Source organism: Alligator mississippiensis, chromosome 1 (assembly GCF_030867095.1).
Source record: "Alligator mississippiensis isolate rAllMis1 chromosome 1, rAllMis1, whole genome shotgun sequence".
Classification (NCBI taxonomy): Eukaryota; Metazoa; Chordata; order Crocodylia; family Alligatoridae; genus Alligator; species Alligator mississippiensis.
The window spans coordinates 180,917,011-180,932,304 of NC_081824.1; the positions used below are offsets into that span (position 1 = coordinate 180,917,011).

General features: G+C 44.0%; 2 protein-coding genes across 5 annotated transcripts in view; one reads left to right on the forward strand and one right to left on the reverse strand.

Moving 5' to 3' along the window:
• Positions 1–15,294, reverse strand: part of LOC109282109 (dynein axonemal heavy chain 14-like) — a 38,332-nt gene that overhangs the window by 17,790 nt on the left and 5,248 nt on the right. Inside the window, exons 3-5 of the mRNA XM_059724251.1 lie at positions 6,459–8,364; positions 2,583–2,716; positions 766–930 (exon numbers count right to left, since the gene is read on the reverse strand). Of these exons, the coding sequence (XP_059580234.1) occupies positions 766–930; positions 2,583–2,716; positions 6,459–6,480 (321 nt within the window). The 5' untranslated portion in view covers positions 6,481–8,364. The remainder of the gene's footprint in view (positions 1–765; positions 931–2,582; positions 2,717–6,458; positions 8,365–15,294) is intronic.
• LOC132244850 (uncharacterized) overlaps positions 1–15,294 on the forward strand; it is a 95,674-nt gene that overhangs the window by 12,094 nt on the left and 68,286 nt on the right. The gene's annotated exons all lie outside the window — the stretch shown is intronic.

Sequence of the window (15,294 nt, forward strand, 5' to 3'; positions counted from 1 at the left end):
ACGTCTACTATCAAGTCCCTTTCCCCATGCCCCCCTTGCATTCTTACCCAAAGCACTTCATTTTGCCCCTCCTCTGACTCCATCCTGATCATTGAGGACATGTATTGCTCTTTGATGTATAGTGCTACCCCCTCCACCCCCCAGTCTTTTTCCTGCTGTCTCGCCTGTACAGCCTATCCCTTGATGTCTACTGCCCAGTCATGGGTAGAATCCCACCAGGTTTCCGTGATCCCCATTAGGTCTGGGTTTTTGCTAGCTAGCAGAAGGGTGAGTTCCTCCTGCTTTTTCCCCATGCTTTGAGCATTTGTGGAGGCCTTTGAGGCCTCCTGTAGGTGCCCATGCCACCCTCCTTGTTCCTAAGCCTGCCCTGGTTAACAGAAGTTAACAGAAGGATCTAAGTTGATTTGTTTTCTGTTATATCTACTGCACTAGAGGCCTAGGGCTCTGGATCCAAACAAGCTAGGCTACTTCCAGAGCAAAAAAGACCCAGCTTTATTAGGTCAAAGCCAGTAGGAGTCTCATCACTTTATATGTCTAGTCCCAGCATCAGACAGATTGTATGGCATTTGTGCAAGTTACACAAATAGTCTTTCCCCTTTCACATATACAACTGTAATTGTAAAAGGGATATGATGGGATCATAAATGGAAGGCAAGGTGGTACTTCAGTGAAAATCTATGGTCCATGCTATGAAAAACTTTCAGAAGATCTGAGTTACAATTACCACTAAATGTTGCTGCTGAAATTCTTACATAGATCTGTTACCTTGGAAACAAATGAAGCCGTAACAGTCCAGTATTCTTTAGCATGCCTAGCTGTGTTTGCAGAAACAACCTGTAGATCATATGGATTATAAGGAGCTTCAGGGTTATCCCTTCCTCTGCGGAGACAATATACATATTCTCCAGAATCTTTCAGCAATAAAGGTCTCTGACAATAGAGGAAATACATAATTAATATGTTACAGTACAATTCATATCCTAAATAATCGTTTTTCAAAATATCATATATATTAATTATATACTTTGCCATAAAAATAAAAGAGATAAAAATAAAAGCGATAAAATAAATACAAGTATCAGGCTGTTCTAATAAACAAACTGGTGAACAATAATATCAGGATTACTTAGATTAAATTTACCTGATCTTCTACCATGAAATCTTCCCATAAGCTCAGTCCAAACTCATTTTTCTACTTCACCAAAGGAAAGGTTTTAAATGTAAAAACTGTCTTCCTTAATGAGGAAATGGTCTTGAAGTTAGGACACTTTACTCAAGATTAGAGCAAATTACTGCACAGAAAGCATCACTATCTATACATGTAGATGCTTACTGCACAGTAATTTGCTCTAATCAACAGCAAATTTGCTACCTGTCAATACAAGTAGCAAAGTTACTCACGATTACTTACTGCACTGTATGGCACGTGTAGGTGACCAATCGGGAGCAAACTTGCTCCCAGTCAGCCAGGCAGCAGGGGGTGGGAGACCTGTCCCCCAGAGCTGCCTGATGCCAGGACACTGGAGCCCAGGAGGAGACAATGTCCCCATGCCCCAGCAGCAGGGAGCTCCCAGTCCCCGCTTAATTGTGGAGCAGGGGCTGGGGAGATTGTTCCCAGCCACAGCTCTGCAATTGCAGAGCAGAGGCTGGGAACAAACTACTCAGCCCCCGACCCCAGGATCACAGAGTGGGGGCTGGGAACAACTCCCTAGCTCCTGCTCCGCAATCATGGAGCAGGGGCTGGATGCTGTCCAGGCCAGGGGCAGGTCCCCACCCCACGCCCTGATTGGGTGATTGAAGTGCAGGGCCGAAGCTGCAGATCTGCTCCCACATCCTTGCACGTGTAGACACCTGTCCAGGGTGGGTTTACTTTAAAGTAATTTATTGTAGAGTAAACCCACTCCAGAGCAAGTGCACGTGTAGATGTACCCAATGATTGGCAGTCAGGAAACCTATTCCTAACAGTAATTCCTAACCTATTCCAAATTCTATTTCTAACTGCAGTTTCTTGAGAATGTTGATAAAGTGATTAATTTTTCAGTGCCTCAATGTTCTCATCTATAAAATGACAGTAACAATCCATGCTAACTTCAATGAAGCTGAAGGACAGAAGAATGTCACAGGTGTTATTTAGATTCTAAATATCTCTACTATTAAGTTGTTTATTGTAAAGAATTAATGTTGGGGTTTGCAATCTATGGTCTGCAGGCTAGATCTGGCCCACGAAGAGGTCTGAGGTCCACCACAGGGGCTCAGTAGCAGAGCTGCACCATGCTACCTATTCCCTTCATAGCACTTTCCTCTGCCATGGAGTCTGCTGTTCTGCCACTTCTGTGTCTACCCTTGTTGCAGAGGGGCTGGAAATCTGCAGAGAGGCTCAGAATGTGTAAATGCTTACTGTGCAGTAACTTGCTCTAATCAAAAGTAAATTTGCTACCTGTCAATACAAGTAGCAAATTTACTCACAGTTATTTACTGTGCTGTATGGCATGTGTAGACAGCTAATTGAGAGCAAACTTTTAGTCAAATGTCACTTTCACAGTGCAAAGTTCAACTTAAAAAAAAAAGAAAAAAAGAATTACCCCAAGTGCAAGCTTCTGAATTTTAGTCATCTTAGCCGCTTTAGATAAAAATCGACGTGGCGATAATTCTGTCTGCCAGCCAAGTTTGCTTCTCAGCCTCAAAATATGCTTTATCACGTCATCATCAGCTGGTTCTTGTGCATATTGGGGTGGGGTGGAGGGGAATCAAGACATTTTTAAAGGAATGTTTTAACCTGCTTTAAAAGATACATTCAATATTTGTTGAAATAAAGTACAGTTAAAGAAAAAACCCAGGAACAACCTCAATGAAAATACCTATATATTAATCTAAACTTTCATTATAACAACTGATGATAGGTTAAAGAGTCTATATAATTAATTAAAAGTATTAGTAATCCTGGTGTAAGGGTGATTCAGTTATCTCCTATAATTTCTGATAGTGTTGGAGTGATGTTGTAGACATGATGATCCAGGACATATGCAAGATGCAAGGATTTTTGTGAGCAATGTTTTTTATTGGACCACCTGTAGGGCTGGGAGAGATTTAGACAAGCTTTCAAGTATAAGGCATCCTTCTTTCAAAGAACTATGATGAAAGGGTGCCTTGTACCTGAAAGCTTGTCTAACTCTCTTCCAACACTGCAGCCTGTCCAATAAAAGATATTACCTACAAAAATCATTACCTCCATTATATTTTTGCTCGTTAATTTCATATACAATAAGATTACCATTAGAAACACACAAACACCGGACTCGTTAAAGCACAGCTTCATACTATCTTGTAGGAATCACGAACTGCTAACATATAACAAAAACTGAAGGATAATTCTGAGTTAGATAAAGCCAAAAGCATTCACTATTCTACACTAATGTGAGGTGTAGCAACATAGGCTAGTGTGTTTTGTGGTGTACGCAGTGATGAAACTGTAGGTAATGTCTTCTGGAAAACCAGGTGAGTAACAGATCAACCTTTTACTCCTTCACCAGAACTGCAACAGGAACTAGACAATTCTGTACCCTTTCTCCTATGGAGACTGTTGCTGAACACTGATGGTAGGACAAGCCTATGCTTATTGCTCTGAAGCTATTCAGATATTGCTACTACAGCAATGAAAACAAGCTGCCAGTTATAACCTGTGCAAGGTTTAAAAACCTTCAGAAAGGTCAACCTTTGTCTCCATATTCATCTTCAGAAAATGTCAGTCCAGTCCTAGAAAACTAATCCAGTGATTGTTCAACCTCCAGCACATGGAGCCATGTCATCCTGCCCACAGGGCTCACCACTGGTCCTAGAAATTTGGTAGCGGGGAGTGGTGGAAATGTTAATTCCAACAGCTCTGGAAGTGGTTCTGGAAGTGGCTCTGGAAGCTATGGCAATTAATTCTGTTACTATTCCCCTAGTGCCAAGTTTCCAGACATGGATGGAGCCTCATGGGCCAGATAACATGGCCCCTCACACAAGCATGTGGGGTCAGCATATCTGGCACGCAGATTCAAGCCGGCCACAGCTAGGCCAGTGCACTGGACTGCACCCATGGATCAACCCCACATGTTGAACCCACACTGGACCCAGCCCACAGACCAATTCCACCCGCAGAGGGGTCCTATTTTTCCTTGTAATATATGCAAGGAAACTGCAGAAGGAACAGCTTGACTTATTTATTAATCTAATGCACACTCACACATACACTCACACTTCCTTGAACCATTTTTCTCAAGCTATACCTTTTTAAATAAATAATGAGTATCTGATATTTTCCTTATATATATTATTGTATTTAGAGTATCAGCATTTTATTTTTTCTTTTGATGAATCAGTTAAATTCCCTGATGAATAAATACAGAGAAATTATTATCCCTTAAGTATACTATATATTTATGATCAGATATTAGCTTAAGAGTGAACTCCACCGAAGCCCTTTCTTGTATCCCTTGAATTTTTTAATTAAGTACATCCAAAACTGTTTTGACAGCTATTATTGTACAATGATTAGTATTTTACTTCATATGCATTACAGTTTTATTGGTATGCAGGCAATGTTCTGTAATATTAAACAATTAAACAGACCTGGCAATGCATTTCTGTGCAAATATTTCATGCTTTGAATGGCAAAAATACCTCTGATCAGAATGTCGTTTTCATGATCAATACAGCTAAATGGAATTCAGAGTAAAAATATTTGGGTTCTTCTCTTGTGTGACCTCTGTTTTTGTACTGGGGATAATACCCACTTTACATGGGTGTGGAAACATTCCTGAAGCAGTGGACAAAAAACCTCTACTTTGCACTTAATTTCCCACTTGAAACCCTAGAGCTGATTTTCAGATTCAATTTGGATATGCAAAATAAACATCCCTCTTGCTTGGAATGCCTGCCCCATCTTCTGGTAGCTCTGATTTATCGCCAATACCAAAATAAGAGAAATAGAAAAGTTATCTTAAAAATCATTTTGCACAATCCCAGTCCTTAGATGCACAATGGATTTCTTGACAGCAGCACCAGATCAAAGCACAGATGACTTCAGTAAGTGTTAAGGGGACTCAGAACTTCCAATGATCAATCCTTTAGTTTCTACTGTTCAAGTAAATATATCTACACACAGAGGGAGATTTAGGATTTTGAAGAAGGGTGTGAAGATGGGGCAGCACATCAGAACATAGAACACAGCATGCATTTTTATCCAGTTTAAGAGAAACTAGAAGCTTTACTAATATGCTCAAGGAGGGGGGCAGTACTATTTTAGTCAGTTTAAGACAAAGCAAAAACAAGTACAGACACAGTATAACCTCATAAATCCGGTACTCAACATTCCAAAATACTAAAAATCTACCACTTTTTAAAAATACATGACATTGGCCAGTCCTGAGCAGCAGGTGCATGCAGAACGTAGATGGCGGTGGCAGCTGCCATGTGCAAGCTTGCAAGCTCCCCACTCCACATCCAGGGTGTGTGGGGGGGGGGGGGGTAGTGGTGGGTGGTCAAAGAGCAGCGGCCATACAGGAAGCAGCCACACGGGTGGTGGATGGCGGCAGCAGCCACCTCATGCAAGCTTCCCCCTCCACATCCAGAGTGGGAAGCTTTTTTATGTTTCAAAAATCCAGAATTTTCAAATTTCTGGCGGGTGCTAGGTCCCAAGGATACTGGATTTATGAGGTTATACTGTATTAGAATATGCTCTAATTTGCTACGTTAAGTTTTAAAAAATACAACAAATTAGGCAAAAATAGTAAAAAATACAGTGTTTTAAACCTGGAGCTATCCAAATTAATTTCCCAAGGGAAATACCATAAAACACAGGTATTGTACACTAGCTTCTTTCACTATATGGGCCAGATCCTGCATTCCTTGAACACACCAATCTGACATTCATTTCTGGAGTACAAGTACAAAACTGGGCTCTAGTTTCTGATTTCCCAACCATCCTATTTCAACATTAGCAAACTGTGCTAATCTCCTCATGGAGATTATTTATATGGCACCTCTGAAATCTTAAATCAGCTACTTTTTGAATTATCAGAACTCTAAAAGCCAATATATAAGAGCCTAGCAGGTTTAATTTTTTTTAAATAAACCTGACAGATTTAATTTTTTTAAATATATGAAAATTACCTACATATTTGTAATTCTAAGTAAATTAACTTATGTCCTGAAACCAAGAATGGAAAATTTCCGAAAGAAAGGTAAAAGGTAATTTGGAGGCAAAAGTTACAAGTCACTGAAAAAAAAATCTTAAAATACCATTTTTCCTGAACTGGAACACAGGAGTTTTTTTTAAATCAAATGTGCATTGCTGATACCAAAAAAACAGCTGGGCAAATTCTACTCTATTCTATCAATGTAAACCTGGAGTAATTCTACTGGTTTCTGTGGCATAACAAGACCATAATTTGCTTCTGCTTCTAAGATTTACATACCTGTTCTATCATAAGAGTACATCTTTACCCTGACAGTTTTACTATGTGATGTTGCAGCTTTCTGTTGATTACAAATCTTTTCATGACAACTTGGTTCTGAAACAACTTGGTTCTGAAATTCTGTTTGAATTTCAGTCTCATTATCATCTGTAAGAAGCAGTTTAAATATACAATCAATTTGCTACTGAAAGTAGATTATGACTGTCCTTTTTGTACACAAATATTATTCTGAAGCTTTGTTTTCCTAGGAAAAAGTTGCTATTGTATAGTTAATATATATTTATACAGAAGAATATATATAGTTAATATATATTCTTCACATTTATGACAATATTTATAAAATTTGTATCTTTTAAAAGAGAATTCTAATAATTTCAATGCATTTTAGAGTACTTTATGTAAAATCCAGCTCCTTTCAATTACAAGCAAAAAAATATCAATATAGGTTTCACTTCCAAATAAGTGCAATAGAAAGTAAAAATATTAATTATTTTACCTAGTCTGGTTTTCACAAAAAAAGACAATTACACATCTTTTTCTAATTCTTTCCTCTTCATTTAATCTTATCATATGTGATTATACTTGCATCAGTGGGAATGATGCTTCTGCTTGAACAAAAGTAGACCATTAAGGCTTAACTTTTTCACTTTCACTGAGATTTGAGAAAATACTACAAAACATCCCCAATTCTGCAAAGCACTCAGACCTATAATTGAGTTCATTATAGTAAGTATAAGAAGTCAATCAGACTTAAGCACATGTATGAAGTTAAGCATGTGCTTCAGTGTTTTATTATACCACTGCATCATGGAGGCTGCCCACAACACCTTCAAGCCCATCGCACTGCACTGCTCAGAACAGATTGCCTAGCAAATGAAGCTATAGAACTGTAATCTGACTAGTTAGCTTGGGGACAGGCTAACTGGCATCATAATTCAGCAGTGCTAATTAGCCCAGTTCACGCCATGCAAAGACAATAGTGCTTCTCAGAGCACTGCTACCACTGGAGACAGTAATCTTATTACATAGACATAGCCAGTGTCATTCCCACAGGTTTATTTTATTTACAAAAATGTCGGCTATAGACCAATAGTTCTAAACCTTTTTAAACTAACAATAGCCCTTGGAAAATACCAACACTTAGTTTTCACTCAGTTTTGACTACAGAAAAATAATAGAACAATTAAGCGGTTGCAAAGAACTCAAAAAGATCACAAGAGGTCAGCGTGCTTTTAACACTATGAATTCTTATTTGAAATCACTGGGTTTATCTTGTGAATAATATTTGTACAACTAACAACACTACTATTGCATGGCCCCCCAAGGGACCCTTGAAGGGATCTCAAGGCACCCCAGGGTGCCATGGCATCCTGGTTGAGAATCACGGCTAGAGACCAGGGCTATCCAACTTCTAAGCAGCCAGGGGCCACAAAATAAATATTACTTTGACAGAAGACAATAAGCAGTGCACTGCACCACATAAAAAGCTCAGTCAGACTTCAGTATAAAAAGCAAATAATAAGTTAGAACATGTTTGCAGGTGAACAGGAAAACTCCTGGTTTGTGATCTTTTTGTGCATTCCTATCAGCATAAGAACTCTTTAAAGCACTTCTATAAATATATAAAGAATATATAAGATTGCCTACTTTCCCCGTCTAACACTTTAAGACCTGTTTACTGTACTTTCCTTCAGCATGTCTAGTACAAGCAGCTGATGTGCCAGTGACATAATTGATTCCTTTACAAACAGGAATCCTGGAAAGCTTCTTTCCCATCTCATTCTTCAACCCTAAAGATATCATTTTTGTCATGCTCCTCTTTTGATCCATCAGTGTCTTGGACTCAGCCACTTCAATAGCCTGACAAGCAATTATATCTTTTCCATCTTCATGTTTTCTTGAGAGTCTAAAATTGAACAAGATTTTTTTTTGAAAGAATAATTGAATATTCAATCAAATAGGGAAAGAAAAGAATAAATAAACTAGAAGAAATCACTTGCATAATGATTCACGTTTTATAATTAAGGCACAAGCTACTCCTTGGCATGAATGAAAGGGCAATTTCATGTGAAAGGAATGTGCAATTTGGAGGGGAATGAACAACAGAAACTGTAGTCCTTTAACAATTTAAAGATTATGGGCTATATCTACACTGATGTTAGATAGCACCTGTATGCTGCCATTATACACTGATTTGGTTGTTAGTCTTGAAGGTGACAGAGCTTTAAATTATGAATAAACATTGGTAAATTAAACTCGGGTTTTGGAAACATTTGTCATCATCATTTGTTTTTAGTACTGTTCACAGTGTAACTGCTGTAGAAGTCCAAATAAGGCCCACTCCCCATTCTATAGAGTTTATAATCTAAAAATAATGTATTTAAATACTCTGTTCACCCATGGAAAGATCCAAAAGAAGAGTGAGGGGGTGTGTCTGCAGCCCTTTTGGCTAAGCAGAGTGCGCACACTATGCTCTTTGAGATCCTGCTTGGTCAGCATGGGATTCCTGCCAGAGCTCTCCCTGAGCAGGAAGCTCTCTGTGCTCACCAACTGGTTGACATCCTTTCCCATGCTGAATTCGGCTCCTGTGGGACTTTATCTCTTGCTGGGGATAGCAAGTACAACCCGAAGTTCCAAGCATAAAAACAGGCAGCTCCTCTTGAATAAAAACATTTATTGGGGCAAAAGACCATAGAGCAAAATTACTATTCCTCTCCAAAGGATTAAGCAGTCCAGCTTGCACAGCCCCAGTATGCTGGTTACATGCCCTGCCCCAAAAACTGGATTAAACAGAACTCTTGAATGACCCCTTATTCAAGCCCTCTCTTGAATTGTTGCAGCCAGCCCCAACAATGCTAACCCACTCAGGAAGGATACCTGGGGAAAGAAAGATTTCTGTACAAGAGATGGGTTCCGCCCAGGGAGGAAAACTATATAAACACTTTTGTTGATGCTTTGTTAGGAAAGGGGAGGTGCGGGGGAGGAATTGACATTCCGTAGATCACTGGTCACAGTGATCCTGTTTAGTTCATTTTCTCAAAGAGGGAAAGATGTGACAGGTTCTGGGTGTTGTTGTAATATCTGTTTTAATGTGTTCATGGTGCATTAGCTTATATTGTATACAGGTCAATGAGGTAAACTGAGGCATGGAACATTTTAACACCATGAACATATTTAAAACAGATATAAAATCCATAGTTCATCACAATACATATGAACTGCATTATATTTTCTGAAAATTCAAGAAAATGGTTCAGAAGCTAGAGTAGAAATTTGGCTTCAATTTCCTGCTCTGTGTCAGACTGTGTGACCCTAAGTCACTTAAACTCACTTTACCTAAAATCCATGTACTCTATTATTTGCAAATTTCAAAATCCCTGTTTGTAGGGCTGCATAGTAAATGAATGAAAAAACAGGTATAAGAGAGGAACAAACACTAAGTTCATGCTGAGCTTGCCTTCATTTTAATTAATTATAACTTCACCATTCATAGATTCATAGACATTAGGGCTGGAAGGGACCTTAAAAGATCGTCGAGTCCAGCCCGCCGCCCAAAGGCAGGAAGTCAGCTGGGGTCATAGGATCCCAGCAAGATAAGCATCCAATTTTCTCTTGAAAGTGTTCAATGTAGGTGCCTGAACCACCTCCGATGGCAGGCTATTCCAGACCTTGGGGGCTCAGACAGTAAAGAAATTCTTCCATATGCCCAGCCTGAAATGGTCTTGCAGTAGTTTATAACTGTTCAACCTCGTCATCCCTCGGGGTGCTCTGGTGAACAAACATTCCCCCAGATACTGGTGGTCACCCCTGATAAACTTATAGGTGACCATCAGATCAACCCTGAGCCTGTGCTTTTCCAGGCTAAAGAGCCCCATAGTTCTTAGCCTGTCATTGTAAGGTTTGTTTTCCTGACCTCTGATCATGTGCGTGGCTCTCTGGACTCTCTCAAGCTTCTCCCCATCCTTTTTGAATTGTGGAGCCCAAAACTGGATGCAGTACTCCAGCTGCGGCCTCACCAAGGCAGAGTACAAGGGGAGAGTGATGTCCCAGGATTTGCTTGAGAAGCATCTATGGATGCAAACCAGAGTTTTGGTTGTTTTACTAGCCGCAGTATCGCATTGAAGGCTCATGTTCATCTTGTGGTCAATGATGACCCCCAAGTCTCTTTCTCCCATAGTGCTAGGCAGTGTAGCACTGCTGAGCCTATAAGCATGCTGCAGGTTTTTCCTCCCAAGGTGGAGAACCTTGCATTTTTCAGTGTTAAACACCATCAGGCTCTTGTCCGCCCATTTGCTGAGCCTGTCCAGGTCAACCTGGATCGCCCTCCTGTCTTCAGGTGTGGATGCTTTGCCCCAAAGTTTGGTGTCATCGGTGAACTTGGCCAGTCCGCTTCTGACTCCAATGTCCACATCATTAATGAAGATGTTGCACAATATGGATCCATGGACACAGCCTTGGGGGACCCCACTGGTCACAGGGCACCATGACAATTGTCTTCCGTCAATTACCACCCTCTGGGTCTGACCACGGAGCCAATTTCCCAGCCAGCAGATCGTGGTGGACCCAAGGCCACAATTGGCCAGTTTCACCAAGAGGTGACCATGGGATATCAGATCGAAGGCTTTTTTGAAGTCAAGATATACGACATCAATCTCTTCTGCCTTGTCCAGGTGATAGGTCACCTTGTCGTACAAGGAAATGAGATTGGTCAAGCAAGACCTACCCGCAACAAACCCATGCTGGCTATCCCTCAGGATGTTGGTGTCGGCCAGTCCATTAAGGATGGCCTCTTTAATAAACTTTTCTAAGACCTTCCCAGGGATAGAGGTCAGGCTGATGGGCCTATAGTTTGCCGGATTCACTTTCCTCCCTTTCTTGAAGATAGGCACCACAATGGCCTTCTTTCAGTCTTCGGGCACTACACCAGAGCGCCAGGAGTTCTCAAAGATCCGTGACAGGGGCTGGGCTATAACGCTTGCCAGCTCCTTGAGTACCCTGGGGTGTAGATTGTCAGGGCTAGCTGATTTGAAGGTATCCAGCCACTCAACGTGTTCCTTCACGAGGTCAGCATTGATGGAGGGCAGGGAATCTCCCTCACCCGGACCTCCCTGTCCTGTAGTGGGCATGGGCGTCCCATGGGACTGATGAAAGACCAATGCAAAGTACCCATTTAATAGGTTAGCTTTTTCCTGGGCGTCAGTTGTCAGTTGTCCCATCTGGTTCAGCAGGGGTCCAATGTTGCCCTTGCTTTTCCTCCGGCTCCCCACAGATCTGAAAAAGGACTTTTTATTGTCCTTGATACTCGAAGCTAGTTGGAGTTCAGTTGCAGCCTTGGTTTTCCTGGTTTGCTCCCTGCAGGACCAGACCAGTGCAGAATATTCCTCTTTCGAGGTAAATCCCATCCTCCATCCTTTGTAGGCCTTTCTTTTTAGCCTCAGGAGGTCTGCTAGATCCCTGGAGAGCCAGGGGGCTGCTATGCCCTCTTGCTGCCTTTCCTCCAAGATGGAATAGAATTAGCTTGTGCACTGAGGATCGCTCCCTTGAGGAGCAACCACTCTTCCTGAACTCCCCTCCCCCTGGGGTTGTGGTCCCTTAGGGCCTTACTGATAAGCCTCCTGAGCTTGTCAAAGTCCGCTTTCCTGAAGTCAAGGACTTCCATGTTCCTGACTGACTTGCCAGCTTTACAGCGGATGGTGAAGGTGATCAGCTCATGATCGCTGTCACCCAGCTTCCCAATGATCACTAGGTCCCTGATTAGGTCATCCCCAGTAGCCAGTACCAGGTCGTGCAGTGCTTTACCTCTCGTTGGCCGGTAGACTTCTTGAGTCAGGTAGAGGTCATCCATGCATGATAGGAAGCTTTGCGACCGCTCGGATTTTGCTGAGTGATCCTCCCACGAGATGTCTGGGTAGCTGAAGCTACCCATGACAACCATGGTCCTGGAGCATGCGGCCTCAGCCAGTTCCTGGGTGAACTCCTGGTCAAGCTCTTGACTTTGGGTGGGAGGTCTGTACTAGAATCCCACTGTTGTGTCCCCTGTGCCGTGTTCCCCATGAATTTTAACCCAGAGGGTCTCTAGTTGTCCACCCTGGTCACCAACATCAGCTTGCAGGGACGCATAGCTTTCCTTAACATAGAGAGCTACACTCCCGCCTCTTTTATCTACTCGATCTCTCCTGTACAGGACCCGTGGTCCAGTCATGGGTGGAGTCCCACCAGGTCTCCGTTATCCCTATGATGTCGTAATTATTTGTGTTAAGCAGGAGGTTGAGTTCCTCCTGCTTATTCCCCAAGCTCCTGGCATTTGTGTACAGGAAGGCAAGTGTCCCCTTGGGGGCTTTTGCCTTGCCCACAGATTGTACCAGGGCTGGGGCAGGGGTGGGCTCCCTTAAGTGCCTTGGTCTGCTGGCTTTGCAAGGATTGCTCAGCGGGCCAGCAGTGGCGGTAGTCCCCCCGTCCCCCAGCAGGCTTAGTTTAAAGCCCGATGGAGCAGGTCAGTCAGTCTGGCTGAGAAGGGCCTCCTCCCCAGGGGAGAGAGCTGAATGTCATCTCTTTCCAGCAGCTTGCTGCCTCTCTCGCCAAAGTGTGGGCTGTGGTCATGGAAGCCAAAGTCTCCCCGATGACACCAGTGCCGCAGTCGTTGGTTCACTACCTGGATCCTCCTCTCCCTCCTCAGCCCAAACCCCGAGACTGGGAGGATCGAAGAGAACACCACCTGTGCCCCCAGACCCTTTAGCTCTGCTCCCAAATCCCTGTAGCACCTCATGACCCAGCTGGGAGCGCTCCAAGCCGTGTCATTGGTGCCCACATGAATAAGGAGCATGGGATAGTGGTCTGTGGGCTTGAGGAGCTTAGGGATCTTCTCCGCAACATCTCAGATGCGGGCCTCTGGGAAGCAGCAGACTTCCCGGGCTAAGGGGTTGGGGCGGCAGATTACCACCTCAGTCTTCCTCAGGATGGAGTCTCCCACGACAAACACTTTACGTTTTGTCTTGTGGAGAGCAGGGGCAGTAGTTGAAGTTGAGCCTGTGTTGCCTGTGGGACCTGGCAACTCAGCAGGCTCTGCTGGGGCTGCAAGAGGTTTGTACCTGTTGCTAAGCTCCAGCGGGGCAGAGGCCTTGGTGCGGTGGGCCTTAGGGCCCTTAACCACCTTGGTCCATCTCCTTGACTGGACAGAATGGGAGGTCCTGGAGTCCTCCTTTGTCCTGGAGGGAGATCATGGTCTGCCCTCCAGCTCCCGGGGGAGAAGGGCCTGGCATTAGGAGTCTATCTCCTGCTTGCAGTCCCTCATGGCGCACAGTCTCTGGACTGTGGCCTGGAGCTCCTCCAGCTGGTGCGCCAGAGACCCCAAAAGGGAGCTGACCCCACAAAGGGAGGTAGCCATGCTCCTGGACCCCAGAGGTGCTGGGGGGGGGGGCGCAGTCCCCAAGGGGTGCAGCGAGTGCCCATCCGCGGCATGCTGCTGGTAGGAGGGCTGGGCCTGAGTCTGCCTATCGTAGGTGGGCTTGCAGGCAGGGCCTCGGGCCCTCCCGCACACCCTCCTGCGTGAACTCCGTGCTAACTCATGTGCCAGCAGACAAGCGCGCCTGTTTGTGCAGCCTGTTCACGTGGCTCCCTGGGGGGCTGGGCGACGTAGGGGACTGGGCGGGGCAAGACCCAGCCTGGCTCCCACTCAGCCGCCTCCTCCCATTCTCTAGGGGTTAACCCCTCCCACCACGGGCCCTGCTTACCTCCGGCTGTGCTGGGGGTCGGTGTGGGGCTCCGCAACTGCTGGAGGGTCTCTGGGGGGCTTCGGGGGAGCAGGGGTGCAGCGAGCTTTCACCCGCGCATCTCTTGCCGCTCCTGGAGCTTAACTGAGGCTTTTTTGCTGTTGGCGGGCCCTTTTAAACTACCCACATGCACAGTGGGCCCACCGTTGATGAAACTGCTCATGGGCTGGGGGGCCCTGCCCAGGATTTGGGGGACCCTGCCCCACTGGAGAGGGACTGGTGTGTACCCTCCCCTACCTCTCTCTCTCCCTGTGGGGCTGGACCATTAGCTGCACATACCTCAGGAATTAGAAACAGAAGGAAGAAATTTCATTAAAACACCTATTTCTTGGCTGCTTATTGGTTTAACTCAGAGAGGATTGTTTCCTTAAACCAGGACTGTCCACATGACAGTCCACACGGTTCTAGAACTCAGGAGATGAATACCCTTGTCACTACTGTCCTTTCCCCATACCTCTTGCCTGTAGAAGTTGTTGATACTCCATCTTTGAAAACTTTCAAAAGCAGGTTAGATAGACACTTGGCTGGGATGGTTTAGTCAGGGATGATCCTGCCCTGAGCAGGGGGCTGGACTAGATGACCTTATGACAGGGGTGGGCAATTATTTCGGGTGAAGGGCCACTCAAGAGTTTTGGCAAGCCATCAAGGGCTGCATGACAGGCAGCCAAGGGCAGATAAATATTAATTTTCTAAATTTTTTAGGGGCCCCATGGGTCAGATAGAATAGCCTGGCAGGCCGCGTCTTGCCTACCCCTGCCTTATGAAGTCCCTTCCAGTCCTACTTTCCTATGATTTGAAGCACTACAAAGCATCATGCTTTCCAGCCAGGAGACATGATAGGAAGCTGTGGCATCCTGCAGCTTCACTCTCCCAATCCTCCAAGGGAACAAGGAAACAAAAGCAGATTCTGTAAGGACTCTCCTATGCACTGTGCCTTTGCTCTCCCAGAGCACTCTACCATTAGATGATTATTACTGGCTAGAAAATGGAAACATGAAATATAATTTAACTGACCTAGTGATACTAAGGATGAAACTTGGGAGGAGAAAGATAAGTATTAAACTTTG